Raw genomic sequence first — 16,854 nt, 5'->3', positions numbered from 1 at the left:
TGTTGTTGGCGTGAGAACAGTGGAGCAGTTTTTGTGTGTTTGTTGTCATTTTTCCTGTTATCTGAGTGGTCCAGGTGAAGGTGGCCGGTCCGCCATGAACACCCTGAGGCCTCGGGGTCAGCGCTGAAGAGAGTCCAAGTGTCCACCACAGACAGATGAGACGGACATCTTCAAAACGCTCCCTCCTTTTATCACAGAATCCCTGTTTTTGTGAGTATGCTCCCACTTCAGCTCAGCACAGAAACACAAAAATGGCCTCCGGTGCTAAAAAGAGAGTGAGGATAGTGAGTGTGGACTCATTCGGAAGTGATCTGAGCAGGAGGAATTCTAACCTTTTCACCTTTTTCGCTTTAGGCCCACAGCTCACTGTTGCTTTGAGGCATCACTTCATTTTACTCACTTTCCTCCGTCAGCCAAGCAAAGTAAAGATCATCACTGTCACGGATAAATGATTATATCTGATACTTTATATTTGACTGGAGCTGCTCCAAAGGTGTCACAGGAGGAACCTGAAGGGAGAGACAGAGGAATTATTCTTCATTATTCGTTATTACGTTTAAGGCATTTCAGCGTTTAATCAATTCAATAATAAACATTTTTTTGACAACTTTTGTGACTGAGCAGTTAGTGGGACTGCTAATTCACACACGTGTCAGTAGTTAGACTTTTTTTTTCTTCAGCTTATGTTAAATGTAAAGTTTTAACCTTCGAAGTAAGAAGTGATGACTCTGTCCACAGTCTCTGTTTTCATCATCACATCATATTTTCCTGCTGATCTTAGCAGACAATTAATGTTTCTGAAAAAAAAAAATGTCTTCTGTCTTCTCACCGGTGTGTCCCTTCCTGTGAGCGCGTGAGGACGCGTGAACCCTTTGCGCTCGCCCGCCCGCAGGCACGCGCAGGAGCCAAAGCCGCACGCGATCAGATCTCACCTCCGTGAAACTGAGAAAAACAACTAAATGAAACGGAAAACAGCATCTCTTCCTAAAAAAAGCTTTTTCTGTCAGAGGAACAGATGCCTCTTCTTATAATAAGTTGGTTTAGAAGTACATAACTCATCTTAAAAAAAAAAAAAAAACAAAAAAAAACGGCTGGTTGTGTTGTAAAAGTAACACAATCATGACACAAACACAAGAAGTCCAATATGAGATCATATTGGAGATGATCCATCATTGTTTTCTTTACTGATATCAGATACTGAGATCAGAGTCCTGCAGCCTTTTATTCCCCACACTAAATCATGGACTGTTTTTTCTTGAGCTGCTTAAAAATCAAAATCAAAATAAATAAACTAGGTCAGATGGAAAAGGAATAAAAATGACAGTGTGCAATTTGCAAGTGTGTGTGTGTTTAGGGGGGGGGGGGGGGCTGTGGCCTCCACACACACACACACACACACACACACACTTCTCTTCATTATGTACCAATTCTAACAGATAATAAAAGTGCAAATGAAGTTTGGATTTCCCTTTCCCACGAGAAAGAGCCGGAGAAGAGTCTCCCACATAATGATAATAACGTCCAGTTGGCATCAGACTGCGCAGTGATGCCCCCCTGCACTGTTTGGTTATAAGTCAGGGTGTAAAGAAATGAACTTTTAAGTATTTCTGCACAACAAAAAACGACAATCTTCCACCCATAAACAAATCTGACACGTCACATCGTTCATCAGTCATTTTGTTTTTTATCAGCTTGGTCGTTTTCCAAACAGTCTCATAATCCACCTGTTAGTTTAAAGCACAGATCGACCTGCTGCGGGACAAATCCGGCTTCAGAGACCCCGCAGGAGGCACGTTTGGTTTCCCACAGACAGAGCTGAGATCAGGTGTCTCATATGTGAAGTCATTTATCCTGCACGTCAATACAGAGCAGAGAATCAAGACATAAGAACTGTTCATTTAGGATTACACTGTATTTAATAATACAATAAAATAAGACCAGGATGTTTGAGCGGAGGCTTTACATTCACTAACTATCTGCAGAACTTGTGAAATGGCTCAGAGAGTTTCATATTCTTTTCTGCTCTGGGCTATATTAACTCTTTTCTTTCAGCCTGTGAGCTGAGTGAATGAGGTGCGAACAGAGCCATGTTTGATGTCTTTGTAGTGCTGACCACTGTTGAACGCTTCCTCCTCATGGCCAGACTTCAGACTTCACACCTGCAGGACGTAGCTCTGCAGGAAGCCATGCTTCGCACCTCCAGACTCCCACTAAAAAGAGCTGTCAAAGGCAAGCCCCATACAAAAGGCCCGGCCGAAGCCTGCCTCACATTTTAAAAAGGACCACACACCGCCGTGCTGTTTTTTAAGGAAAACGTTTTATTGCTTTTTTTTTATATATATAAAAAAAAGAATACTGCTCGCCATAGGGAGACATCCAGAATAAATTAGTGTGCAAATTAGTGTGCAAAATAGACAAGATACATATTTAAAGAGAATACATGTTACATTGGAAGCAAGGAAGTTGAGCTTGTGGGTGAATACCAACACTTATGATTTATCACAGAACAGACTACACTGCAGATATTCTTAAAGGCGCAATACAGGTGGCACCAATGAATATCGTTATATATTATTATGCAGTTGTTAGAGTCATTGAAAGTTCAGTTTCAGAGGTGACTGCCTGACGATGATCAGGGCCAGGGCCTCCACAAAGTCTGGCTGAGCGGGCAGCTCTGGGGTGGGCGCTGTTTGCTCGCTCGACTCGCCACCCGGAACTCAAGCTGACTTTGTCTCTGAGGCTGTTGGGGAACTCTGGGAGACCCTTTCTGGACTGGACGCTGGTAGGGATGAGCAACAGTATTCACAGCAAGGCCTTGAGTTTGCAGTCTGTGCTCAGATTTTTGCCTGAGCATCCGAAGGATGGACTTTGTCTGCGGCAGAGAGCTGGAGGAGGACTGGGCCTCGGTTCTGCCCCGGACGCCTGCAGAATCGGAGTCTGAGCGGGCGAAGCGAGCTGCAAAAGAGGCGTCCAGCGCCGCTCCGAGCCACAGACCTTTCCCCTCAGGTCCCAGGAACTGAGCGGCTCTCTGCAGGCAGGTGGAGAAGCCGTCCTGGAAGGAGTGCTTCTGGCCTCCTCCTCCTCCTCCTCCTCCTCCTCCACCTCCAGCTCTCGTCTTGTGTCCTTTGGCGGTGTTCTGGAGGAAGAGGACTGTGTGTTCCAGTATCTCAGCTTTCTCCACCCTGCGTTGAGTCCCACCCTGCAGGAAAGCATCAGTATGAGATAATGAAGTCAGCTGGCTGCAGTCAGAGACTTCATACCGAATGATCTGCTGTTGAAATCATACATTTAAACCCAACGGCTGTGCATCAAGAATATTAACCTAAACCAGATGTTTTTAATATTTGATACCATGTTCTTTTGTTTTTTTCCACAAAAAAGCCAAATGAATTGGGACCTTGAGATGTGAGAAAATATTCTTCCTCTTTAAATATGTCCAGATTACAGACATTTAGCATTTTTTTAATTGCCATTGGAAACCAGAGGATTTCTTAGAAAACCTACATGTGCACTGAAATATTTGATGTTTTTTTTTTTTACCAGTTCTTGTGGCTCCTGCAGCAACATGGTCCTCAGACACTCCAGACTGCGGTTCATCCTCTCCCTCCGACGCTTCTCCACCTGAGATTTCATGAACTGGAGGGGAAAAGGAAAACATTGTGGAAGTGGCCTGAATGTAAATCACTTTTTTTTTTTTTTCTCAATAATACACAGATTTAAAAGTTGCTTTCCCAACATTCAAATCATTGAGATTCTTGCTCATCTCTTTTCTTTTTCACCTAAAAAAAAAAAAAAAACAGTCTTATTTTACCTTTCTTTCGTTTGTTGCATCTTCAGTTTCCTGTAACAGTTTCATAGTAGCCGACGGTCCGACGCTGTCTGTCTTCATCCAGCAGTCAGAGAAGCTCCTTCAGTCTGCAGCTGATCAGGTAATGGGGGGCTTCTGACCCAGGATGCCCCTTTTACCTCCTCCCACCCAGCGCTCAGACTCCTCCTACTGCACCACCCATATTTCACGCCCCTCCTCTGCCCCTCCCAGCCCCAGTGGCCACTCACCCACCCTTTCCCAGCAAACCTGATCAGTATTAAGGGAATTTAATATTAAAGACATCATATATATAGTTTAATGATCTGAAGCGTCATTAAATAAAGCATCTTATTCTTGAGAAAAAAAACAAACAAACAAACAAACACAATAAAACCTCAAAAAGCCAAAAGTGCAGAAAAATTTAGAATTGATAGGCTATTCCAAAATATAGAAAAAAATAAAGATTCCCATTTTTGGCAGGAAGTCAGTGTGAAAAAGCATTTGAATGACCTCCTTCTGTCTCTCCTGCCCCCAGATGATCAGAAAACACTAACTGTTTCAAAAGACCTCATTTTTGGTGGGTGACTGAAAGTTTGCATAATTTAAAAAAACTTAAACATGGATAGTTAATTTGCTCCAAAAAAAAAAAACACATGAAGTTTTTGTTGATATTTCTTTGCTCTAAGCTGACTTTTTTAGTGTTTTTGCATCTTTTTTTATTATTATTTTTAATATCAGCTCATCCAGCAGGACTTTTAGTTTTTTCCTGTGATGTCAGTAGTCTGATATAAGATTGGACCTGAACATGGCCCATTTGTGCCGCACATACCTTTTGAGGTGCGAGTTGACACTTGTGTCTTGTTTGTTCCTCTGGTTTTTTTTTTTACGCAACACAACTTGTGCCTTCCACCTTCACACATCTAAACACAATTCAGAGTTTATTCTGCCTGTCGCAGAAGTTCTCCACCAGCTGCAGCTCTTGGCTTCACTTTCACCTGTTTTTATTATGATTATAATGTCATCTTAGTGCGTCTCTCTGGTTTCCATCCAGTCCTGCTGTGCGCGCACTCGCCGCTTTGGGCCATCCACGCTTGGCGCCTTTGCGCTTGTGTGTCGGTGTGAACGAAGGGCCACACTTCGGATTCACACCTCTCACACTCGGAGGGACACACGTGCCATTTGGGCCGCCGTCTCGTGCAGGCAGTTGTTGGACATTTGCTTGTGAAAACCCCCCTTTGATGCCTCCAGGGACCGTGGGAAAGATGAGGCCCTGAAGGTGATGACTTTTGAACCTCCCAAAACTGGAGACCACAAACACCCCCCCCCCTCCTCCTCCTCCTCCTTGGAGGGGCCATGTGCTGATGCTTATTCATTAACAGCCTTTAACTACATTAGAGCTGAAGCACATGGTTAGAATCCGATTATATTTAACTATTTGCCACGACAGACGTTTGGCTGAAGGAGCAGTCAACATTCTTCTACAGACAGCGTTTTTATCAAAGAGGAGTTGAACCCATTTATATTTTTTTCATCCTGTGTCAGAGCAGTTTCAGGTTTCTCTAAAGACCTCTTCTCTGTGTCATCCCAGACTGACTCCGCTGTGTTCAAATCACAAGTCTTTCTTCTTTCTAGTCTCTTTTTCATATATTCAGGCTGGACCCGTGGCTGATAGTCCCACATGAGAATCTAAACGTCTAAAAAAAAACTTTTGTCGGAGAGAAGGCTCAGCTAAAATAAAAACATGGATGAAATGACATATTTCCATCACTCAGGTAATTTATGCTGAAATTTGTTCAAATACAGTTTAATTAGATCAGCCGCTTCAGACTAAATGTTCTGTTCACAAAGATCTCTTCATTAAATTAGCTTTCCAAATTAAATTTTAACACAAAAAAATCTGATTCAGTTAATCTCTTTTGCATCGGGGGCAAAGACAAGAAAGACATCAGAACTTATTCAAAAGCCAGCGGCACTTAAATGTGAGATGTTTGGAGTCAGTTGTAATTTGAGCCAAGCAGCATTTTAATAAGAGCCCCTGTAAATAAATCAAGCATTAGTTCAACATAAATGTGTCCTGAACGATCAGCAGCTGGTTGTGAATACAGAGAGTCTTTATTGTAAAAGAGGTAGAGAGAATACAGGTGTTTCACTGTACAGAAAAAAAAGACAGCACTGTTGATATACTCATTCAAACCATTAATATGGACTCAGGCACACGTTCATTCATCTTACAGGGACACAGAAGCCCGGTAGAAAACAAACAAACAAACAAAACAAACAAAACAACAAAACAGAGAAACAAACACACAAAATCTTTGGATTTTTCTCTATTTCCCTCTCATTCACTAAATGCATTCTCTCTTTCTGAGCTGTTAAAATGAAAATAGTTGTAGCACTAATAATAAAACAGCAATTATATTAATAATAATGATATAGTGTGCTAAAAACAATGATAATGCAGTATACCACCCCTCCCCCACCCCAAACGCACCTCAGTAACATGTCAAACGTAGTGGAAAACAAACCCCCTACAACCGCGATAATAAAACCACACTTGCATGCACACAACACACACACGCGCGCACGCACACGTTTTCACTCTACCATCCGTGCACTCAGCTAATCATACAAACATAATAATGACCAATGCTGAGCGGTGAGAAAAGAAAACAACGTACATTTAAAATAACCAAACCAAACAAACATACAAAATACAACTGCAGCCGAGTGGGAAGTGTGATATCATTCTTTCTGTCTTTTTCCATCGTCGATCTTTCTGTTGCTGTTGTTCTGTTCCAGTGGGCGGGGCCATCAGTCAGAGTTTTCCGACTGGTCGCTGTGGGGTGAGGTGCCAGGTGGGGGTGAGTTTCGACCCTGCCAGTTCCCGTTTGCCTGAGAGGTCAAAAGAGGAAGTGATGGTTATAAGATGATTATCTGATATGACAAACGCTGTAACACACTTCTGCTGACTGTTGGAAACAATATGATGATGGTGTGGATTTGTTTCTTTTCTTCTTTAAAAGACTTTTCCTTTTTGATGGCGCATTAAGGTTTGAATTGAAAATATGAGGATCTGGCCAAAACTAAACTGCAACCACAGTATTAGTGTGTGATGATGAACAGGATTGAAGACTGCTCTAAAGCAGGTTTCAAAAATCTAAAAGTTGATTTAAAAAAAAAAACAAAAAACAAGCATGCAAACTAATACATGTGAGAAACAAAAATACATTTAATAGAAAGTAAAATAAGAAAAATAACAGGTTAAACAGCTAAAAGACAACGACAAACTATGAGGGACTGAAACTTTTGAAAGCATGAATACAACAAACAGCTTAATAAATAATGGCTGGAAAATATTCGAATCGCTCTCAGAGAACACGGAAGCTTTACGGTTATGTTTCCTGGAATTTGTTGAGAAGAAGCTAAATATTTAAAATCACCCGTCTCATCATGTAAATGTGTGTTTTACATCTTTTATAAGTGGCTCTAAGTTACCTGGACTCCCATTTGGTAGGTGGATTGCTCGCCGTTCACAGGTGGAACCCCCAGGAACAGGTCGGCTGAGCCGGACAGGGAGAAGGACCCAGACCCTGAGAAAAGACAAACAAGACGGCAACCTCAGTCATCAGAGGTTCTACACATAGACCCCAACAGTCCTGTTCCTCACCGAGATTTCATTGCCTGAGGTTAATAGTTTGACATTGTTTAGCTCTATCTTTGGAGGTACCTGTGGAGTTGGGAGTGTGCGGGGAATCGTCGCCCTGTCTGGCCCCCAAGGCCGTCTTCATGGCATAGAGATTGGCCTCCTCTTGGAATTTGCCAATGTTTTTCTTGTAGCGGATCCTCTTGTTGCCAAACCAGTTGGAGACCTGGTAGAAGAAAAACAAAGAAACACAAATACTCAGCCGTGTTAATCTTTGTCATATAAAGCAGCAGATTCAAACACATGCTGAGTTTTAATGTGATGTTCCTGAGGACAAAAAAAAAACAAAAACAAGACATTGATACCTGCTGGTTCCTACAGGTGGCGCACACTCAGTGATTTACCTGAGAGACAGTGATTCCACACTGTTTGGCAAGTTCCTCTTTGGCTTCTTCACTGGGGTAGGGGTTGGACAGATGGGAGTAGAAATACTCATTCAGGACTTCTGTGGCCTGTTTGCTGAAGTTACGCCTCTTACGCCTGGTGAAACAAACGGTTGATGAGTGTCAACAAAAACAGCAGTAAAATCTGTGTCACAGCTATTGTTTGGCCATTAATCCACAACCCTTCAGCACACTCACACATGCAGCTCTATTATATAAGCACAAAATGCTCCTCAAAAGCAAACAGTCAGAAATTTGCATAAATAAAGTTACACTGACGCTTTCCCTGTTTTCATTACAAGTCCACACAAATCATTTTCACAATAAGAAAAAAATTAATTAATTAAAAAAATTTACCACACAACACACCCACCTGGCATCAAGGAAGCGGGATCTCAGTATCATGACGGCCTCACAAGTACTCTGCTTCAGCTGAGTCTGGATGGAGCTGAACTTGCGGTGGATGATGGCCACCATGCGCTCTATCTCCCGCGGGGTCACGGGCCGCGTACGTGACTGCTCCCTCAGCAGGTTCATCACGTGTGTGGTGAACTCAGTGCACGCCTGGGTGTGGAGGGCAGGAGAGGTCAGACGGAGGAAGAACAGACGTGTGGAGCAATGGAGCTTCACATAGTATCTCACATTGGCTTGTTATTATTTATCAGTCTACTCAGAACAGGGCATCTTTTTTTTTTGTTTGCGTAGAGAAGAAATTGTCATCTCACAATCAAACTCCCCAGAAAATCATCTGGTCAATAAGAATATTTTTAATATTTTTTCCCTTGCAATGTTTAAAATGTTTAGATTTGTTGATAATGTGAAAAATGTGTAACCAATTATATATTTATCTTTTCATCCCTCTTTACTAACACAAAGGGGCAGAATACTTGAAACTATTCTGAATATACAGTAAAAAACACACATAAGTACTTACGTTATGTGCTTTGCATTATTAGTCCCATTTCTAAATTGGACACCTGAATGCTTGAATTTATGTTGCCCTGATAATCTCAAAGGTATCTGTTCTCATATATGCATATGAAGCTTCCACCTAGTTATGTTTTGCTCAGCGACGTAAGGACAAGAGCGTCCTCACAAGCATAGAAAAGCTATGTGCTGTGAACTCGAGACCTAACATGCCAACCAATGGCGCTTCTGGCGAGCAGCTTTAGCACAAGCAAGCGTGCACAGGCAATGTCAGCACTCATCTCCTGTTGCGACACGATACCTGCTCATACTTCTCCAGCTCAGTGTGGTAGATACTGCGAATCTGGCTCAACTTGCTTTTGTAGTCGGAGTGTTCGAGCGAGCTGTCGGGTGACATCCCTCCCGAGCTGGTGGCTGCGGAGACGGCAGCAGCAGCCCCGCCGCCCTTCTCGGGCCCGGCCACACCCTCTGCCAGCAACATGTTGTCCAACCGCACCAGCTGAGGATCCTGGGGCTCCTCTTCTTGGGTGTTTCGCATCGACAGGCCTGCCAATCAAGGCAAATGTCAGAGTCTATTGGTTTTGTATAAGAAATGCTGACAGGAAAAACTAACAGTTCAGGTTACATTACACATTACACGCTTAGTAACTAGGATTCCTTTATTCTATTTGCCATTAATGTGTTTAGTGAATCACTCTCACACAGAGGGTTAGTGTTAGTAAGGCAACTTGCCTTGTTGAATAAAGGATTAGATACAATTTTTTAACTGTTAAAGCGTATACGAGAGCAGAATTTATACAGGGTTTTGAGTATTACGTCACATTTTTTCAGTGCCTGTCTGCAGTTTACAATAAACAAGAATTTCTCTCTACCTAGACATGCAAGGGAAACTTGATAGATGAATTATCTAATTAAGGACTATTGCACATCATGAGCTTCCTACAGGTCTGATGATAATGACTAACTCCATAGAAAAGAACCGAACAGCGTCCTGCTTTGTTTAAACGATCTCTTTGTAGTTTAACATACCGCTCAGTAAGAAATCCAAAACATTTCACTCAACATTATTGTCTATACCTTTTGCTCAACCCAAGACATTTATAGAATTTAAGACTCTTAATGTGCCAAAGGCATGTTGAGGAATCAGAATCCTGACTTGTCGAGCTATATATATTTAAAAAAACTGGATATTTCCATTTTTTGTTGTTACTTCTCTGTAACATACACTCCTGCAAGGAGTAGTCCTCATTTCTGGTGCTGCACAGCTGTGAACCAAGAAGCAGCAGCCTGAAAGTCTGTTTACCCAGCTGTTGCCTTTTTATTTTCCTATTTTTAATGACAATTTCAATTTAAAGCAACAACTGTCTGATGATTTCTATCTTTCTGTAAATTCAAGTTAGGACACTGAATGACTAACAACCAGTCAGAAATCCTTGTGTGTCTGTGTGTGTTTAGTGCTTGGACAGTGAACCTGTGTGAGCTATTAGCTCCTGATGACACAATGTCAACAAAGTCTAATAACGCCGTAACGAAACAAAAGCAACCACAACAAACGTGAACTCACGATGGCCAGCACTGACAGCTTTTAATTAAAACAACATTTACCTACCAGTTTTTTCCTTGATCTCACACAAGACACTGAACAACGCAGGTTTCATTCGGTGGCAGTTGAGTGCATGTTTCCTGGACACACACACACACACACACAAACAACAACAACAACAAGTTACGTGTAAACAAAGTGAACCAAAACATAAACACAAATAAGTGACGGACCGTCTGCCTTTAGCATGGCTAAGTTAGCAAGCGTTAGCTTCTGGCGAGCTACGAGCAAAGAGGGCGGTGTTTTCATCGTTAAGATGACTGAATACAGTGAATACAGTAGAGTTTTGGGAGTCCCCCCCCCCCCCATTTGTTTACGATCTAACAAATAAATACGACAAGCAGAAATAAAAGACTGATCATGTTGGCTTGTTTACGTCAGCGTTAGCTACCTGTTAGCTACCTATTGTAGGCTTGGCTAGCGCAGCTTAGCCAGCTAACAATGGCTACGTTAAAGAGCAAAGATGCTGAAATTTAAGACGAATTTGTAAATGAAAGCCAAGCAGCAAGAAGTCTGTGCTTTTATAGCAAAATAATAATCCTAATTTCTGACAGCAAAACAACTTTGCTCTCGTTATAGCGACCGTGAGCTAATTCCTTAGCCGCTAGCTAAATAATCTAAACAATAGATTGAAGTTCAGGAAACTTTGCCCCTGCGAGTCGGAGTCGACAAAACAAATAAAAAATTAAAAGAATAAAATTTAAAAAACACAGATACAGCGTCAACAACATTTCAAATATAAACAATAATAATAAAAAATAAAGGAATCAAAAGGACAGAAAATGAAACTTGTCGCTAACTTTGCTTGTGCCTCGTCCAAACTTTGGTCGGTGATGGTCATTATTTGCTGCAGTATGTCACCGATGTCTCTGCGGGTTTCGTGTCCGTTTTCCGTGCCCTCCAGGCCCGAGTCCCCTCCGTCCGACCGGTGCTGGGCAGGCTGGTGAACCGAGTTGAGCGCATGCATCCCGGGGTGGCCGCTCATGCCGACTCCCCGGCCGTTGGAGGGCCCATTGCCTGTCAGAGGCTGCTGCTGCAACATCTTCAGCGACGCACAGTGGCGACGACTGCTGCCCGACTGAGCTCACAGACACACACAGACACACGCAGACACACAACGGCAGCACGGAGACCCGGTGCATCGCCTCTCGCAGGGTCCCCTAGCGATTGTCAGGAAAAGGTACAAGCCATGTAAACACTGCAGCATGCAGCATGGAGCAGAGAGCTGTGGAGCTTATGCAACCACAACAAAACATCTGCACGCAAGCTCACTCTGAAATGCAGAAGTGTGTGTGTGTGTGTGTGTGTGTGTGTGCGTGCGTGCGTGCATAACAAAGATATAAAACCCAATCCCATCCTGCTTCATGCTGCAGGAGCTGGTTACATAGACGTTTTCAGTTAAAGAAGTCGCTGTTTGTTTTGCTTGAAAGTGCTAATTCCTTTCTAAAGACAGCCCATCTCACCGGTTTCACTCTACTTCTCTTTTTTAGCTGCAAGTCAACAGGATGTGAGCCCAAACCACAATAGTGTCAGAAAAGCTGTGCGCCTGTTTCAACACGTTTTAGCTGGGTTTGACATAATCAAATAAGCAGTTAAAGCAGCAGCTGCTTCAACTGTTGTGTTCACAGCTTCTACTGACTTAAACACATGTGATTAAAAAAAAAAAAAAAAAAAAAAAACAAACCACAACCTTTGGCCAGCACCATGCTTAGACTGACAAAACGTACAATGGGGGTTCCTTCTGCTTTAGACAGTAATATTTCACAATAGCATGTCTTGTCAGATGTGGGCTGAATAAATAGGGGTGGGCTGTGGTAAGAGGAACAGGAAGAGAGGGTTAGAGAGAGCGAGAGAAGGTGTACAAGCAGACAGCAAGGGCGAGAGCTTGTCACGTTGGCATGTGAAACTCTTCATAGCAGGTCTCTCTTTTTTGTCCTCTTAAAGATTTTGTCAAGAGAAGTGCGAAAGAAAAAATGCTGTTCTCCGTCTGTGTCGACTTCAAGAGATGATGCTTTGAGAGGACATATTTGAAAAGATAAAGGTAAGAATGAAATGACAGGATTCATATTTACTTTACTTACATTTTATTTGCTAAGTCGTGTTTGTTGGCAAAATGGCAAGACAATATAATGTGGTAATATGTCAACAAGAATTAGTGACGCTTTTGGCTAAGGATAAAACAGAAACCATCAATCAGCAACAATAGGTCGCCACCTCCAATCCTGTCACACACAGTTGTTGCAATACAGGAATATATTACTTACAGATGATTTTCAGCTTTTAAACATCTGTGGCCAACATGCTGGAACCTGCTGAACTAGTTTCGCTTACATTTCTTTGGAGGACAAATAGGCAGCTGGTCTATGTAAGTCTTCGTGTTCATTCCAGGTCACTTCAGGGTTAACATTTTAAGTTTGCTGGTTATTTTTCTCAGAGGAATTAACAAGATGGTTCTCATCGCCTTTGACCTAAATAACCTGACTCTGTGTATCTTCGTTGTCAGGGTTTGACAGCACTGCAGAGACATCAAAGCTGAAATGGCTGAAGAAAGGCTGCTGGAACCTCTTGTCATCATCGAGGACGGAGACATAACTGAGGGTGTTGCTGAAAGAGGAGCAGTGAGGCATTCAGCTGTAGTTGTAGAAGACTTCAGCGGAGACTCAGCTTTGAAAGAGGAAGATGAGCACATGGGAGAGGGAAAAAATGAAGAGGATGTAGCGAGTGAAATGAGGTTAGAAGAGCAGAGCCTGGAAAAACAACAAACCAAAGTACGGGATGACTGGAGAGGAGAGGTTGTTGCAGGTGAAAAGCATAAACAGGAAGATGATAAACAAGACAAAACTGAGATCATGAGCGATGAACAGAACACTGAGGACAGTACAGCTGAAGGGCAGACAGATGAAGTCAGGATTAATGAAAATCTGGAGAAGCCCACTGACACAGAGGATGAAAATGTTGAACAAAAGGACCCTCAGCTGGACATAAAGAGGTTAAATTCATCTGAGCAGAGCCAAGAGGAGGACTCAAAGAAGGTTTGTGTTTGTAATGTATTTGACTTTACCTACAAGCCACCATGCTCTCTCCGAGGAAAAACAATCTTGTAATGGAAAAACAGCAGGTATCATTTTGTTACCAAGTGTGTGAGAGTACGTAGGAGTCAAGTGCAGTCTTTTGCTGTGCCAACAAACACTGTGCCACTCACTAAGAAACCTTTCCTCCCTCCCTGATTTTTTTTCTGTATGCCACCTCTACCCACGTTTTCACAGGCTCACCGGTTAACCCCTGATTTCCCGGAGTCTTTGTATGAGCTCCTCTGCACTCTTCAGGAGGGGAGGCGGCTCAATGACCAGCGCTGCTCCTTCAGGCTGGATGGTGGCCTCAGGAGGAGGAGGTGCCACTCCGAGCCCAACACAACCAAACCAGCCAACAGAGGTGTGGGCGCTTTGATCCGCTTTCAAGTCGATGATACTGATGCATTTGTGTTGCTGACTCATGTTGATCGAGCTGAAACAACACAAACCTACCAGTTCCTTGTGACTCAAGAATGCTGTTAAACGGGCGCAACTCACTTTTATCCCTTGACCACTGACCACTTAAAGGTTCGTGCTATCTGACCATGAAAAGCTCTTTTCTCTCTTTTATCCACAGTCGTCTTTTCCTCCATGACTTCACTGCAGAAAGAGGAGTTTTTTGAGCTGGTGGCTACTGCTCAGGCTCGCCGATTAGACGACCAGAGGGCGCAGCTTGAAAGGTCACCACCGCCAAAACCAAAAGGCAGAAGTTTCAGAGGCAGCATTAAGCAGCTGTCCCTTGTGAAAAAGCCTGCACCGGTTCCTGTGCCTAAAGAGGATCTCTATAATATGATTCTCACAACACAAGTAAGCAATCTGAGCTACTTTTATCACCATAAAAAACACTGCTTACCTTGTCAACATTTCGACTTTAGACTAGATTTATTCAAATTTATGCCTAACTTCACTTTTCCTCGGCCCACAGGCCCAAGGCCGACTGGAGGACCAGCGCAGCAGGGCTCCTGGTCCCATGGATGATGAGGACTTCTTCTCTCTGCTCCTGAAGGTCCAGGGTGGACGCATGGATGAGCAGAGGACTGAACTACCATGCCTCCTGCAAACCTGAGATAGAGAACAGTATGGCTACAATGGAAGCCTTTCCAGAATTGTCACTGTTTTAGTCTTATTTCCTGCTAGAAGAATGGTTTCGTTGGCCTCGATGATGCTTTGTGTTCGGGGATTGTTGTCCCTTTTGATGGTGTTCGTCGCTATCAAGGCTGTTGAGATTGTAGCAAAAACGCTAATGTTTGAGCAAGAAAGTTTCGAACATGACTTTGACAGCATCCCTGATGAGATTGAGAAGTTTACTGCTGATTAGTTTCTAATTTCATTCCTAGTAAATAGGATCTAGGATAGATCTATCTCTCTCTCGCTCGCTCTCATATATATATATATATATATATATATATATATATGTATATACTTTCTTGTTGTTAATCTTTGCATTTTATTGAGTGTCTGCAGTGAGTGATTGAATGATTTTGTGTGTGTTCCTGTTTTCAATGTGGAGTAGGCTGACTGATGTGCGTTGTTCTTCTTTTTTGAGCAGTTGACATTAAACACACAATAAATGGCGGTAAGGAGAAAGCAGCCCCGATGCCCCAGTACTTGACTGTATATGAATAAGTCTCCCCTAAAAATAAACAAAACGTGTTTCTGAGCCATTTGCAGTTATCAATTTATTAATTTATTAAATTTGTCAATAGGATTATCAGGGGAATAAAAAAAGATTTAACACACACTGATGAGGACGCATGTCAAACACAGCCACAGCAACACTGACAAACGTGTAAAAACCTGTTCTGTTGCTTTTATCGCTTATCATTTGCTCACTGAGGTACATTCCCTCACACTTGGTAGTGTCTAATCTTTAGAAAGCATCCTGTTGCACATAAATCAAAATGGTTGCAGAGAAATAGACAAGGTTGTCTCCTGTCTCTTTACAGGAGGGAACAAATGAGACGAAGACAAGGGTGTGCATTTCTGACAGGATAAATGGATTGAAAACAACTCTTATCTTGTTCCTGAATTTGCGTTTACTGAATCCTTCCAATGACGATCATGTCAACATAAAGACAAACAGTGGATACTCCACACACTACTTCAATGCAGTGCTTATTATTTAAGTACGTGTTTTTGTCAATATAAATCGAGATAAGAGGACTTCATGAAACCCTGTTTTGCTAAATAAACATGCCAATAACTGTGATGTTAATCTGCTTTACAGCATCCGCTTTAGAACCCATGAGCAAACAAATTTGTGTCCAGTTATCACATTCAAAGGTAATGGACCCTCCCAAAACTTATCACATTCTCTGTTGTGGTGTTTGAAATTTGCTCAGCTCAAAGGAAATCTTTCTAAGGAAGTCCTGGTTGGTCTGCAGAAAGAAGGCAAGAGGTGACAAAAGGCTGCTGTGTCACTTCCTCAAACACAACAGAATTAGGTGATGTATGATAGCAACAATCTGACCGACATTGGGACTTCTGTCTCAGATAAAAAAAACGGTCATGTGGCTTGCTTTTTGAAGGCTCCTCCATATCAAGGGATATAAAGACAGATAACCTGTTCAAGCAAACAAGAGGAGCAGTAGAGAGGACAAGTGTGTGTATAAAAATAGAAACTGCAAATTTTACCAAAATTGCGAAAGACTCAAGCACTTAGAAAAAGCAGCGGCGCAACAATTCGAGTTCAAGTTCCACTTTCAGGATGTACATGCACAATATGTGTTTATACCAGGGGTTGGTGGTAACAGCCTGCATATGGGATTTTAAACATCAGCTCTGAAGCTAGCCAACATGTGTTTGCCATTATTTATTAATTCATTTATTCAGTTATTTTTTATCTCAAATAGACTTGTTAAAGAGTGTTAAGGTCGGTAAAACCTTCAGTCATACATCAGCACACTAACTGCACTCTGGATATGCTCTGCCTTTGCTTTAGAAAATTATAATAGGCATCTGTTTCATTTAAAGTAAACATGAGAAAGCAATAAGGAATGTAACTATTTGTCTCATTCCTATACTAAAGTATAAAATAATATAATAATTACTTATTGTATTTAATTTTTACATTTTAGGCTAAAATTATTAAGCTGTTGATCAAATTGATGAAAATTATCAGTAGATCAATTATTCAATAAATATTATATTGTATTGTTTTATTTTTTTAATTCAATTTTATTAGACTTTTTCAACGTCGCTCACCATATGACGTCACAGACCACCTGACTAAAGTCGCGGACTTTTTGACAAGGATACGACGAAGTGCGGAAATTACCGAGCATTTAAAAAAATTCTAAGTTTACGTTTCCAATGTCAGCACTTAGTTCATCCTTCACAGTTGTAATAATAATAATGAT

General features: G+C 42.0%; 3 protein-coding genes across 3 annotated transcripts; 1 reads left to right on the top strand and 2 right to left on the bottom strand.

Annotated features, from left to right (window-relative positions):
- Positions 1-2,632: 2,632 nt before the first annotated feature.
- LOC115044681 (uncharacterized) lies at positions 2,633-3,856 on the bottom strand. The gene is made up of 3 exons (XM_029503833.1): positions 3,812-3,856; positions 3,541-3,636; positions 2,633-3,199 (listed from the first exon to the last, which is right to left on the bottom strand). The coding sequence occupies exons 1-3, from the start codon at positions 3,854-3,856 to the stop codon at positions 2,633-2,635; spliced, it is 708 nt and encodes a 235-aa protein (XP_029359693.1).
- Positions 3,857-5,897: 2,041 nt separating this feature from the next.
- pbx2 (pre-B-cell leukemia homeobox 2) lies at positions 5,898-11,792 on the bottom strand. The gene is made up of 8 exons (XM_029504538.1): positions 11,225-11,792; positions 10,431-10,504; positions 9,123-9,367; positions 8,268-8,458; positions 7,856-7,991; positions 7,536-7,677; positions 7,304-7,398; positions 5,898-6,700 (listed from the first exon to the last, which is right to left on the bottom strand). The coding sequence occupies exons 1-8, from the start codon at positions 11,464-11,466 to the stop codon at positions 6,620-6,622; spliced, it is 1,206 nt and encodes a 401-aa protein (XP_029360398.1). The 5' UTR covers positions 11,467-11,792; the 3' UTR covers positions 5,898-6,619.
- A 462-nt stretch (positions 11,793-12,254) lies between these two features.
- gpsm3 (G protein signaling modulator 3) lies at positions 12,255-15,155 on the top strand. The gene is made up of 5 exons (XM_029504539.1): positions 12,255-12,465; positions 12,928-13,456; positions 13,691-13,856; positions 14,073-14,302; positions 14,421-15,155. The coding sequence occupies exons 2-5, from the start codon at positions 12,962-12,964 to the stop codon at positions 14,559-14,561; spliced, it is 1,032 nt and encodes a 343-aa protein (XP_029360399.1). The 5' UTR covers positions 12,255-12,465; positions 12,928-12,961; the 3' UTR covers positions 14,562-15,155.
- Positions 15,156-16,854: the final 1,699 nt, after the last annotated feature.

Source organism: Echeneis naucrates, chromosome 6, assembly GCF_900963305.1.
Source record: "Echeneis naucrates chromosome 6, fEcheNa1.1, whole genome shotgun sequence".
NCBI classification, from domain to species: Eukaryota; Metazoa; Chordata; class Actinopteri; order Carangiformes; family Echeneidae; genus Echeneis; species Echeneis naucrates.
The sequence above is the reverse complement of the archived record's forward strand: the minus strand, read 5'-3'. Positions and strand labels throughout refer to the sequence as shown.